The 14,079-nt window shown below is 42.2% G+C and overlaps 1 protein-coding gene across 2 annotated transcripts in view; it reads left to right on the forward strand.

Annotated features, from left to right (window-relative positions):
• FSTL4 (follistatin like 4) overlaps window positions 1-14,079 on the forward strand; it is a 238,753-nt gene that overhangs the window by 204,652 nt on the left and 20,022 nt on the right. For both annotated transcript variants that reach the window (XM_074883873.1, XM_074883872.1), the window contains exons 8-10: window positions 4,398-4,518; window positions 12,037-12,198; window positions 13,228-13,362. In XM_074883873.1, the coding sequence (XP_074739974.1) occupies window positions 4,398-4,518; window positions 12,037-12,198; window positions 13,228-13,362 (418 nt within the window). The remainder of the gene's footprint in view (window positions 1-4,397; window positions 4,519-12,036; window positions 12,199-13,227; window positions 13,363-14,079) is intronic.

Here is a 14,079-nt window from a genome sequence, read left to right on the forward strand (position 1 = left end):
GCTGTTACCAGTTTAAAATGCAGGGTGGTGCATTTTTTTAATCTTGAAAAGTTTAAACATATTCTGAGGTCACTTAATCAGTCCTTTATTTGAAGGGTAACTGCACGACATAGAAGCAGCTCATGAAGGACAGAGAACTTTTTGTTTGAAAAAGGGAGAGAAAACATGAGACAGACTGATGGAGAAGTCAGTTTATCATCTGCTACTAGTCAGTCTTATCAGTTATGAGAAATTATAAGCAAAGCTTGCTGAATTATTTTTTTTACCAGAACGCGTAACATTATTTTATAATGAAATTCATAAAATAGAGGTGAAGAACACCCTATCCTTATCTGGCTGCTTTGATGCAACACTCATCAGCTTGTGGGGTTAGAATGGGTTTTGCCTCTATTTTCATCACTCTGTTTCTTCCTCTTCACCAGAAAATTCACCTTCAGTGGTAAATGAGGAAAATCATGTCTCAGAAGTTACTTTTTTGCATTTCTCCCGGTTGCCTAGCCCTTTTTGTGGAATGATACATAAAAATGTCTTTTCAGTTCAACGTTGGGCCTTACTGGGGGTAGCAGTGGGGCAGTCCCAGCTCCCGGGGGGTGCTGAGACTCCTGGACAGCCCTGCGATACTCTGCTTTACGGGTGGGGTAGTTTTAGGGAGAGAAGAATTACGTTGCATCAGTTTTACAGATGTTTATGGTTCCCTCTGGCTGCTTTCAGGCTTGTGGTGACTTGGAAACCTGGCTTTGCAAGCAAAAGCCATCTGAAAAAGAGGCAAAGCGCATGAAATATTTCCTCTGCCTTTTTTCCTGCGTGACTTCTTCCTATTCCCTCAGCCCACCCCATCCTCTCCTCTGCCAGTTCTCCCAGCAAGCTTATGTGTGCGTGTTTGGATGGAGGGATGGAGCTCAGAACCTGAGCCTCGACAAATGTTTTGTGCTAAGCAGTTTCTGAGAACTTTTGTTCAAAGAGCTCCCACTTGCCTGATACACGTTTTTGAGAGGCAAGAAGTCTTTCTTGACTTGCAGTTCCTTCTCAGCTTGATAAAATAGTGTGCTGTGCTACAGTGTTACACCCTGTCGAGGACTGCTCCCCAGCGAACCGAACCAGCAGCAGAGCATCCTGTCAGGGTTAACTTACGCCCCGGTTAGTGCGGTGGCAAGAGATGCACCAGAGCAGCTCCTGTGAGCTCCCAGTTCAGTGCAGGGGGGTGGGAATTAGCCCAAATACCAGGGCTGCCCACTGCCTGCCTGGGCCAGCTTCCCACTGCGCTGCAGGGCTCCTGGCTGGGGTGAGTGTGAGGTGTAAACTTGGAGGCTGTTAAGGAATCAAAGACTCATCATTTCCTAATGCTCTAGGGCGTGGGTTTTTACAGCACTTGCAAATATACCCTTATAAAATACACACAGAAAGTGCTTGTGCATAAGAATGCATGCATATATATAAAATGTAACTGTGAAATCCTAATGTACTAATTATATCCAGAGGGAAACACAAGGAGAAACCATGAGCTGCAGTAAACACACAGAAAGAGTCATTAATTTGTTAGAGAATTCAGCATTCTCTTTGTAGCAACAAAAGGTTCAGTATTGAACCTAAATTCCATAATCACCTTTTCTTTCCCATGTCTAATACTGGTCATTCTTAATAACGTTGTAGTCTTACGTGAATTTACTGTGTGTGTGCAAGTTTTAATACAAGACAGATAATTTCCTTCTATGCCTGACATAAATGATGTGGTGTTAACCTAAATCATCTTTGATAACCTTCTTTAAGTGCTAGAAGCCACAAAATAGTTTTTAAAAGTCATAAACCATGCTTTTACCAATATAAGCTTCTCTTTACAAGAGAAATGCATTTGGAGAGGAAGAGAATAATGCTATAATCTTGCATCAGTTTGTTTTTGCAAGAGTCTTTACTCATATTAATACATTTGTATGCATTGGAAAAAACAGTTCGTCCATAAAAAGACAATTACAGAGCACAAACTAAGCATTCATAATATTTTTCTGAGATATCTTAAAAGAAGCAACATACTTAAAACAGAAGATTTTACTGTCCTGTTTTTCCACAACACCTTATAAATCATTCCATAAAAGTAGCCATCCTGCTTTTATTGATCTAAACTCAATTTGAGTTGCTTTGGGATTAACTTTAAAAGCTGTTATTAAGTCCCCTCCACTGCAAGCATTTTCTCTATGTCATGCAAATATCATTTCAACAGGGTTGATATCTTTTCTATTTGCAGTTACTCATGCGTCTTCGCGTTCTGGCAGGAAAGATGTAGCTGACCAGAAAACAGGCAAACGCCTGAAGTGGGAATTTTTGAGTAGATATTTGTAATAATGTACTGGGTAGCTTAACCAGTTTATCCCACAGTGTAGATGCCAAATCTGCCTGACACCCACGGTGGCAGTAATATCTGAGATGCTTTTGATTACAAATAATGAATTTGAGGATCATCTATGGATTTATCCTTTATAATTGTTCATACATTTGCACATTGGGGCAGCACATGCCTCAGGGTGGCGAATAGCAGAACCAGGGTGGTTATATCTGTGCCCGCTCAGGTCAAGGTCTGTGCTTTGGGAAGGGTTGTCGTCCTGCCTGTAAACTCTGTATTTTTGAAATACAGAAAACTAGGCAAGTTCCCAAACTTCCCTTCCCCTGGCCAGTGCTGGCCTGCCACTGAGAGGAGAAGCATGAAGACATTTCTCTGGTGCCAGACAGAAGTTGTTGGAGAAGATTGGAGAGCCAGCACAAGTAGTGCCAGGTCAATGCTATACTGCAAGAGATGGGCTACTTTGTACTTTGCTTTAAGGGTGCCAGCTGGCATTGCAAGTCTGCCTCAGAATCGCAGCTTGCTTCAAAAAATGCTCAAAGTGTCATGGCTGGAAAGAAAAGCTTCAAACTGCAAAGCAGATGCACCCTGAAGAGACAGGAAATGTGAGATATAAGGAGCCCCAAATGGTTTTGGTTTAGCAAGCAGCCCATCCGAGAATCAAACAACTCTTGCTCATAATTTCTGAGCACCTGGCAGGGGGCCTGGCAGTAACAGCATGGATGAGGATGGTTCCTTGTATGGGATGGGCGCAGCAGGGAAGGGGAGCGTTGTCAGCACCTCTGTGCACAGATTCCCTTTCTTCATCAGAGAAACAGGGACCCAAGCTCTTGACCCCCCCAACCAGAAGAGCAAATTTGCATTCCTCTTTTTTATGCCGATCACGTCGTGCTGGCAGAGCCTGGCTGCGAGCTTTCACCCCCCCGCCGCACCCCAGTGCACCACTCCCATTTCACGGCTGGTGGCCGTGCTGCAGGGGGGTGGCAGCAGGCAGGACCTTCGTGTAGGGGCTTCCCCCATACACCCCTTGGCTGCAGGCTGGCTTTCCACCTACACGTTGGAAATTTGGAAAAAAAGTCCTTGGGTTTTCGCAAGCAAAACCACTGCTCAGCACTCACCCTGTTGTACTGGTTTGTGCCACCCCGATTCTAAGTTGAATTTTACCAGACTTTTGCGGTGAAGTTCTGCAAAGAGTTTAGTTTAGCATGCTTCACGCAGGGAGCTAATTAAAGAAAAATCCTTCTTTAAGCTCATGAACTGTTTTTAAATGTATCCTTCTGGGTTTGTGTAGAAGTACAAATATTCTGGAGGTGCAAAGTCTGAACGTTAATGGAGTAACAAGAGAAGCTGCTTCGTATACCCATCAGTGCTGTGGTTCTAACTGTAATTTGAAATAAATTCCTAAGCAGGGCACTTGTACAACATATTCAAGTGCCAAAACCTCTCTACTAACTCATATTCTCCCCATCTATAATCAGAAATTGAAGTAATGCAAGAGCAGATCTAGGACGATGAAGGGGATAAAGAAAGATACTTGTCAAGCAGTTACAGATCAAAACAAGTTTGTTGGAGAAAATGTGTTTTGTCTTCTTCCTTGTCTTCTGCCTAGGATATTGTCTGAGATAAGTGACTAACAGTTTCAGTTCTTTCTCATCAAGTCTCAAGGTTACGGTGCATTTTCTAAGTACCGGCATAGATAAAGGAAACCTTAACCCACCCAGAAGTTAGCATTTTATGCATCTGAGGTTAACGGGTAGATATTAAATTCCCCATAAATTAAACAGCTGGAGATTGCCATCTTTTTTATGTGCAAAGAGCACCTTGTTAGCAACCAGCACAAAAGTTCATGTTCTCAGATGAGTTACTTTGCCTTACTCTTAAATTGCCACTCATTTTCTCCCTGCATGTTGATTTATGAACTTTAAAACTTACTGTTCAAAATTCAAGCTGTGTTCCCAAGCTGCAGTGCTATCAAAACCACTGAACAGGTAGTCTCCCTTCATGCGGTGGTTAAAATATTTTTACTAAGTAATAAGGCACCTTTCCTGTCTTTTGTTCCATGCAGGATTTTGGAGAAGATGATTCCCTCTACATCACCAAGGTAACAACTATTCACATGGGCAATTACACCTGTCATGCCTACGGCTACGAAGAGCTGTATCAGACCCACATCCTTCAGGTGAATGGTTAGTAAATGGCATATATGACAATCCATGAAAACATTCCCGTAAGCAAAGTAGCCCGTTAATCTCCTTCGCGCAGAGACGTGAAGAGCCACGTGCCAAATTGTCTGTGTAGGAGCGTGAATGCGACTCAGGGTTTGCTCACTCGTGCTATCACACAGGCAATCAAAGAGAGGTGCCAAGGGAGGATGGGTGTAATTACCTGGGCTTCAGCAGGTATCCTAACTGTTAAACAAGCTGTCAATAACATTTCCATAGAGTTAAGAGCAGTGTTTCAAAGCATCTCGTAGACTAATGACTACTGTTGTCAACAGAAGGCTTGCTTCAATAAATTCTTTCTCCAGAAAATCATTTCTGTTGTATGAAATAGCCCAGGATGTTTAAATAAATACAGCACAGTGTTTCCAAAACCAGCTATCTAACTCCCAGCTATATATCAGATTATTACCAGGTTGTAGGCAGCTTGGTTCGCTGAGGGCTATTTACATTGGCTAAAGATATGGCCCACTGGGTTGCAAAATGAGGGCAAACCGTTTTACAGGTGAGAGAATCACACGGGCCATATTCCAGAATTCTCGTTCACCTCCGTCCCCTGGACCACATTTACGCCTGGTGGAACTTATATTCGGGCATTTGCTATCTTTCTTCTGACCTCAAACTCAGTCAGTCGGATTTAGTTTAAAATTACATTAGCTTAAACTGGCATTTTATCGGGGGAGTAGCCCATGGAGTATCCACCTCCCAGCAGCAAAATCAGTGTCCAGCTTTAAAACCCGTATTAACATGAGCAACATTATCTGCAGAATGGGAGACAGGGCAACCCGTTGCTCACTATGGGTAGATTTGGACGTACTCTGGTATGAAGTATTTCGTTTTACAGAAAAATTCAGCAACTTTATTGCAGGGGATAGATTATAAGGAAAATTAATATTTAGTTCTTTCTCTAGGTGTGTGCAGACCTCTACAAAGGAGAGCTTTCAGCTGGTGAGAGCAGATAGCTACACACAGGTGAATAGAGAGAGGCTGACACGGAGAGAAACAATAAAAAGGGATATTTATGCACTTTAAGAAGTGCCATGGTGGATGTGGGATTTAGGTTTGACTGCAGCTCAGGTCTTCTGGACATGTGTAAGTGCTCCCCACCCACAGCGAGTACCTGGAGGAGAGCACAAAGCATCCAGTTGATTTGAATGAGAACTGACTTAATGTTTCTACATAATAATTTGTCATCTTTTGAGATAGTAAACTGTAAAGGCTCAGCAATGTGGATAACTAGATTGTGCATGCTGCAGCTGGGAAAATAGGTTTCCTTCCTCAAAGTGCTATTTGTTTGATGAATGGCAGTTGAAAGAAAAGCGAGCTAACAACTTAATCCCGTGTATATTATGTGATATATTATGAGGCCTGAATGGAGTTTAGTTGGCAGACAACAATGTAGACTTTATCATCACTGAGAATATAAGGCCCAAAGGCTTTGAAACTAAAACCAGCATGAGAGGAAAGCTAGATGGAGTGTGGGGAGGGGTCGATTCATTTCGTACTCATGCCTGCCACTTAGATTTAACTTGTGGTTGAAAGATCCCATTTTCTTTTTAAATGGAAGTTTCACACCACAGCTGCGTGAGGTTTTTGTTACTACTGGAAGAACACTGTTATACAAGAAAAAAACAGTATCCACACTGGCTTTTTAATGTTGCTGTATAGTCACTAAATACTGCAAAAAATGCCATGCATTCTGGTATCAGCCCAGGCTTGCTAGAAGACACTGCAGGGTCTAGAAATCTTTGTCTTGCAGCATCTGATATTCCCATGTGAGCCATTAGGCTTTTGCAAAGCCAGGTTTTTGCAGTTCTTGACGTGGCTGGCTGGCTGCCCACATCACTAAATTACCTCCTTTTCTGCCTGTGTCGTGGCTTCCTTCAGCAACTGATGTTGGGGCAACAGCACTGATGACGGGACAATGTTGCTTACCTTCAGATGCATGGTGGGGTTCCCAGGCAGAGCCCTGCTCAGGAAATCCTTCTTGGTTTTTAGTAACTTAAAAGACAAATTGAGGAATTTCTCTTGACAGGAGTAGGGAGAAGAAACTGAGCCGAGCTGAATTGAGTGAAGATGCTGAGAATCTAAGTATAGTTGATGGGCTCTGTTCAGCACTGGGGATTGTCTCTGTCTGTCTGTATCAAACTAAAAACTCCATCTTCAACACAGGAGATTTTTTGTTGCTTCTCTGTATTGGACTAAAACAGTAAGAGAATGTGACAGAACCAAGTCAGCCAGAACTCAGGTGTATCTGCTCGCCTGTCTCCTCCAGGGAGGGACTGATAACGTTTAACGTTAAAAATACAGGGTTTTTGTATTCTATGAAAACGATCAGATTTTTTTTTTTCTTTTTAATAGAGAAAACTCCAAGTTTCTCTATTGGGAAAGAGTAAAGAAAGAAGAACCAGCTGGAAGTAAAAGCATTTATCCCTGAGCCTTCGTAGCTCACTGTCTGTACAGGCAGCTGCCAACTTTTAGACTGCATTTCAGTTAATTCAGTGTTTTTCGGAGCTGCAGTCTCTCTTCCTGTGTCCTTTGATCGTTTTTGTACCACCTGGGCTCTGGCTTACTGTTCCCACTGAGTCCCATCAGTCCAGCTTACAAAATATTTTCCTTTGATTGCCTTTTTCTCCTTAAAAGAATCTGCTCCTAGTTATGTGCACCCTCTTCATATGCTTTTATCCAACATATCCTCTTTATCTTACTTTCTCCTTTGTCTCTTTTTAGAATGTAACAGTGGCTTGTAGCAGCTCATTGATTAGGTGATACAGGAAATTAGGAAATAAAAGCTTAAATAGAAAGCTTAGAGCCAATTTTGACAAAAATTAAAAGTTTCTGGGATTCAGAGGTGAATGTCTCGAAGACTAATCAAATTCATCAAAAGTTTACCTGCAGAACGCCTTGCTTTCATCCCAGTATATTGCCACGGTTGTTTCTTTTCTTGCCCAAGGAAGCTGAGTTCAATTCATCGCAGTCAGATCCCGCTGGAGGATGGGCAAGCTCTTGGCCAGGACTGGCCAGCAGCATCCTCGCCACTCCTGCTGTGCCTGGGCCACCCAACCCCGCCACACGCGTGCTGGGCTCCCAAATGCCGTCCCGTGCTTCCCTTTGGGGCAGCTGGGTCAGGATCTCAGAAATATCGTGGGCAGAGCCAGATGCTCATTTTGACTTGCAGAGGTGAGAATCCTGTTAGGCAGAAAATGTGAAGACAACCAGATGAATGCCCCAACCCGCTGGCTCGCATCTTCCAGGCAAGAAGCGTAAAGCACAGGTGTGAAATGCAGCCTACGTGTGACATTTGGTGTGGTAGGTTTGGGTTGAGCTCATCAATCCTAGGATTCACAGCAGTGGTAGAGTTTTAAGTCAGTTTATTTATACAGCGCGCTGAAAGGCAGCACAAAGTTTTAAGAATGAAAAATTCATCTTGCGTGCTGGTATCTTTGATCAGGAGAAGCCAAGAACAGTAGGAAAATTATGTTCTCTCCTACGTATGGATATTGCTTGGGAAATGTGTACAGCATACACTAACTGTAGGGAGGAAAAGCAATTTATCACTTTCAAGAAGGAAAAAAAGAGTTGCTGAGGATAAAGAATCTCATAAAATTGTAATCAACTATGAAAATTGATAGTTTGCAAATCAAGAGACTGCTGAGTGTAGGGCATCATTTTCCTTGGTCCTTGCACTCTGGAAAACATCAGCATAAATCAGAATATTGTATTCCTTGAAAACACTTTTAAAAAGCCATTCAATCCTCAGCCCAATTATAAGGGTCCAATAGGACAAATTTTCCAGTAACAGAGATGTTTTACACACGGATGTTTTGTTAATGTGGCTTTTCAAGAGAAAACATATAATGCTGCAAACTCTTTTCAAACCATAAATGGAAAGATTAAAACATCTCAAGTAAATGATTAATCTATTAATTATTATTAAGCCCTAGAGTATATAGGTCCTGTAGCAGCAGTGTACGTCTTTGGGGCTTGATACTGCCATCTGTGCTCATCATGTGCTTTATCACCTGAGCTGTTTTACTGTAATGAATTGGTCTGCTCACAAGTAAGGTCCTACTCAGTATGCAGCAGTAGGCAATCTACCCAATCTCGTACTTGTTTGAATGCCTCTTTTTTCCTACTTTGCTTAAGATAATAGCATTTTTATATTGCCCTTGGCTGCAGACACAGTAATGGTTAGCAATGATATATATTCACCAAGGGAAATAGCAAAGGATAATCCATATATTCCAAAGTCTGGAGCCGAAGTCTTTGCAAGTTTAAAGTAAAATGTGCTTACTTGGAATGTATTAATTTGTAGCAAGGACAATAAAAATGCATTCTGCGGTTTGCTGTTATCACAAGGCAGTTGCATGCAATAATTTACCTGTGCAATGAATTATGTAAGACAAGGGAGAAGAAATAAAAAGTTCAAAAATGGAAGGAGCAGGAAAATGATAAGAGAGCAGGAATGGAGGTGCAACACATATTTTTGTAGGTGAAAACAAGCCGTTTCCTTATTAATCACTCTTGTAAAGACACCTTGCTGTAATTTCAAGTTAAGCTAATTTTCATGTAGAACACTGATTCAGTGTCTGGGACCCCTGAGCTACCTTCTGCAGTATAAATCTGTTGTGTTTTCAGCTCTGCAGGTAAAATATGTAGATTACTCACATGCAGACTAACATGGTTTGAGGCAAAAAACTGAGAGATGCAAGTAACCTCTGCTTTGGGAAGGAGTGCCCTGTTTCTGGGGAGCATGATCCTTGTGGCAGTTGTTGGGAGTGCTGACACGAGTGCCCACACGAAGAGGAAAGCCTAAAGCAAACCATTATAAGAAAATATGTTTTGAGAGCGTTAAAAAGTATCTCCTTTAAGAGCTGGTGGGTGAGAAAACACTAGGCTTGGAGTAAAACTGCTCCAGTGCTTTTGGCAACTTGGGATGTGTCAGAGAAGGGCTGGAGTCCAGCTGGGGCGTCTCTGTCTCACCTGGAGCCGAGCAGGCAGTATCCTGGAGGAGCAGAGCTCAGCACGGGGCACAGGACCTCGCAGGCTTTGCTCCAGAGCTGGCTTTCACATAACTAGCTGCAAGCACGGGCACACAGGGCTGTCTGCACGAGCCTGGCACAGGCAGAGCCCCGGGCAGAGAGGGCCAGCATTGCTTGTGGACTGGGAGAGGCAGGTTGTGCCATCTGGAAAATGAGGAAAGTACCTGGGGACATTAAGTACTGTCAGTTGACTTCACCAGGATTTGGGCATCTTACCTCCACGGGTGTTGTAAGTTTTTTCCTATGCATTTGTAGGAGACAAACCACCTCTCATCTATGAGTTTGAATAAATCACGTAGGCTTACAGTGGACCTCAGTTCCTAAATCATTTTGATCTAAAAATGTTGCTAGTAGCAAGCAAATCATAGGTGAGACAAGCATTGAGTGCAGGACCTTCATAAAATTCTGTCAAAGTGGACCAAAATTACTGTCTTTATCCTATCACACCTGGAGACACTGAGTCAGGAAATTTAAATTAATTTTCTGAGGTACAGATGAAATGAGAAGCTCCTGACTTTCAGTCTTATTCCCCTGAATTGCTTGGGTGCTGTCTCTTAAATAAACGTGGGGATGGCTCTGACAGCTGCCAGCCGTCTCCAACAGCAGATTGCTTCCTCTGCTCACCTTCCACTTGATCTAACACCTCCTCAGGTCAGGAGGAGCTGCAACCCTGACAGTAACGAGAGGAAGAGAAGATAAAAAACTAATAAATGTTTTTATTTAGGATTTGAAAAGTCAATTTAATAAAACAAACCTTGTCTTTTTGGCAACCTCCTGATTAAAAAGCTCTTGGATGGTGTTTTACTCACTGCCCTGCAACTTGCAACACGTTTTCTTTTCTTCCCAAGGAAATAGAAGACAGGGAGTAAGCCCGCACATCCAGTGCAGAGGTGGAGTTTAAAGCCATTCCTTTGCTCAAAATCCCCATTTTTTTGTCTCTCAAGTTGCCCCTAGGCATTTCCTATCAGATTACACTCAAACAATCTCTCGCTTTTAAAGCTATAAAAACCAAGTAGACTTGAGGGCTTTCTGTCGGGGCTGATTTCCTTCCAAGCTGATGACTCAGCTCTGGTTAATACTTGGCAGCTGGTAGGTAAGACAGAAGTAAAATACATCTCTCTCTGGTAAGGCCCATAAAAAAATAGAAATAGAAAGATGGGAAGTGTATGCTAGTGAATGTAATTATTGAAACTATCCCCATATGGATATATAGACACCTAGCAAGCTGCAAACATAGATTTCATTTTATTCTAAAGCAACTGTTAAGACAATTTAATTTTGCCAGTCCTGGAGCCTAATGATGGACTATATAAAAACACGGCATTGATTTAGGTACCTTAAGCCAGTGATTTCCACTAGAAGTTTGTTATAACTCATTCAGGCTCTCTTAAAAAAAACCCACAAATTTTCCTCAATCCTCCTCTAGCACCAGCTTGTTTTCCTTGAGGAAGAAGTTGGGTCGTGACATACCACATCCACGTTTGACTCTGACCGTGGTTTTACAAAACTGGACACCTTTCAAAAATTACATCATGAGTCCCAAAATCTCCTAATCTGGTAGAAAAGTTGACTGCTTGATTATGAAACACAGCAGTCCATGACCACCCTTCAAGTACCATCAGCCATGATATGGCACATCCTCACGTTTCCTTTTATTATGTCCCTTGAGGTGAAAGGAAGGAGCACCCCACTGATATTTTTCACTGATATTTCAAATTCTCTTTGAAGTATGTGAGTAAATTGTTAAGAAATAGTTAATGGGTGATATTAAGCCTTGTTGGTTTGAGCAATGAAGGCAACATGATTAAAAATCAATGAACTTGTCTGAAATTGTAATATAATTAGTAGTTCTGCCAATTGAGTATATTAAATAGTTCAGAGGGGCCTTCGTTAAACAAGGTAAGTCACGTTTTGAAAACCTCTCAGAAAAAAAGGAAAGTCATTTATAAATGCTTTATTTGTTCAGAATAACAGGCAGCAAATGACCAGGCTGTTTCCTGATGGGTATTTAATTAAAGTGTTGAATAATGTGCTACTTCTAATAGGGAAGAACTGTTAATTCCTTCCTTACTGGATTCGGTGAAGGTTTAGAGTTTATACTTTAACTTATAAATAAGTGAGTACCCACCTAAGGTGTAAATCCAACTTTACTTAAGTTCAATCAGTCACTTAATGAAAGAAAGCACGAACAAGCAAGAACGGTCTAAATCCAAAATCGGATCTCGAGGTTGCTCCCTGGCATTGGTTTATTAGTTTACTCTTCTCTATTATTATTTTCTCTTTTTTGTCCCCAAAGTTGAGCTGTAGCAAAATGATTGCCGAAGGCCAGGACACTGCTTATCTCCCCCGTTCTGGGATCAGACCTCTCCCTCTCTCGAGCCGCCGCTGCAAGGCTGGCACCTGGCCGGGGAGTTAAAAGTCGCCAATTCCTTGTTTCCCGCAGTGCCACCAGTGATTCGCGTCTACCCTGAAACGCAGGCGCAGGAGCCTGGCGTGTCGGCGAGCCTCAAATGTCACGCCGAAGGCATCCCTAATCCCCGAATTACCTGGCTAAAGAATGGCATTGATATCATGCCAAAACTATCCAAACAACTAACGCTCCTAGGTAAGAACAGAATTTTGATTAATTATAGTATTGTAGACGGGGATTAAGGAGGATTATTTTGCACTTTAAACTAGAAGTTCTTGTCCTTTTGCTAAGCCACAGTTGTTGGAAATCATGTTACAAAACCCCTTGTCTTTCTTTTTATCTTTTTCTCCTGTGAATTTCTCGGGAAATACAGTATTGATTGATATAAGTGATAACAGTGTTCTGTTAAGACAGTGTGCCTGGTTCTCCACTGCCTCGCCTCTTGTGTACAGCTGTGCAAATCAGAAGAGAAATGCATTAAATTATTTGTTCCGGTATGAGCAGTACACTGGATGCAAGTCAGCTGAGAATCAGGCTCTGGTTCTCGTCTCACACCCACCTCTGCAGAGGGAATCGGGCTCTTGGCTCCTGTTGGTCCTTCTTCAAATGAGGGTGCAAAAGACACAATGAAAGGCAAAAATACTTATCTGTAATTTTCTGTGTAAGAATATTAAAAACTTCCCCACCCCCAACCCCCCCCCCCCCCCAGTCTGGCTGTGGTGGGTTTGCAGCCCTTAACCACTGTTGGCAACACAGAGGTCCCTGCATGGTTGGGTGCAATATCTCAAAATTTTCCAGAGGTTTTAGGCAACAGTCCCACTCCAAAAAGCAAAATGATAGGAGGAACTGCAGAGAGACCCCTCCCAAACCCAAGTTTCTGGTGATCTGATGAAAAACAGTTTGCAAAATTGAAATTAATTTTTCTCCACAAAAGCCAAATCATTTTTTTTGACAAGAATAAATTAAATGTAATTTAATGTTTGCACTTGGGATTGTTCTTTGTTCATTTCTGGCGCAGAGTGTGTATGTGCTAATGGAAAGAAGCAAAACATCAATTCTCATGAGAAACCCCCAAGTACCTCTAGTTACGTACGGGGAAGCCTCACGCGGTGAAGCCACCCTGTTGAGCTGTCGCTGGGTGGCTGCGGCGATGGAAGGCAATTAAGGGCAGTAAAAGCAATTAGCAGCAGTGAGAAACACTGTTTATGGGTGTCTTTCCTACAGCAAACGGAAGTGAACTTCATATCAGTAGCGTTCGATACGAAGACACTGGTGCCTATACCTGCATTGCTAAAAATGAGGTGGGAGTGGATGAGGACATATCTTCACTTTTCATAGAAGATTCGGCAAGAAAGACCCGTAAGCTCAAATTTCCATGTGTTTATTTCTTTAAAGAGCATTTAAATGCAATGGTATACGTGCAGTTTAATAGTTCAGTCCATTGCATGCGGTATGGTGGGCTCTTACTCGTAAGGTCATGACAGTTTTGTCTGCGCTTTGGTCGGAGGATTGTATGCTGGTGGGGAAGGAATCACGTGGGGAAGGTAAAATCTCCTTATCCAGGACGATGGTGCCTTTCACGTGCCAGAAGTGTACTGAGTGTGGTACAGGTAACATCTTTACTAAAGCAACAAATTGGCAATTGTTCTAGGTATCAGAGAATCCAAACCCTAATATTTTGTCAAAATAGATGTGGTTTCAGAAAATAAATTTCATCGATTTCTGTACAAGACTTCTTATTTTAAAGCCAGTTAAAAGTCAAAGTTCTCAAATATTTAGATGCTTGAAAAATGTTCAGACTGAATTATTTATTTTACCTGTATTTACATCACTAGCTAAACCAGGTTTCCCTCGGTGTGAAATTATCTTCCACTTCAAAGGCAAATATTCTCCCAGCCACTCTCAGCTGCATGTCTCCCGTAGGAGTGCGACAGTGTTATCTTGACCGCGCTGTCCCCGAAACACAATTAATGAAGGAGGTGATTAGTTGCCCCAGTGGAAAAGCTCCCAGAGGCCTGATCCTTCGTAATTCTGCTGTTTTAGCTACTTGGGAGATTGCCTGGGTTTATGGTGATA

This window comes from Strix uralensis, chromosome 14 (assembly GCF_047716275.1).
Source record: "Strix uralensis isolate ZFMK-TIS-50842 chromosome 14, bStrUra1, whole genome shotgun sequence".
NCBI classification, from domain to species: Eukaryota; Metazoa; Chordata; class Aves; order Strigiformes; family Strigidae; genus Strix; species Strix uralensis.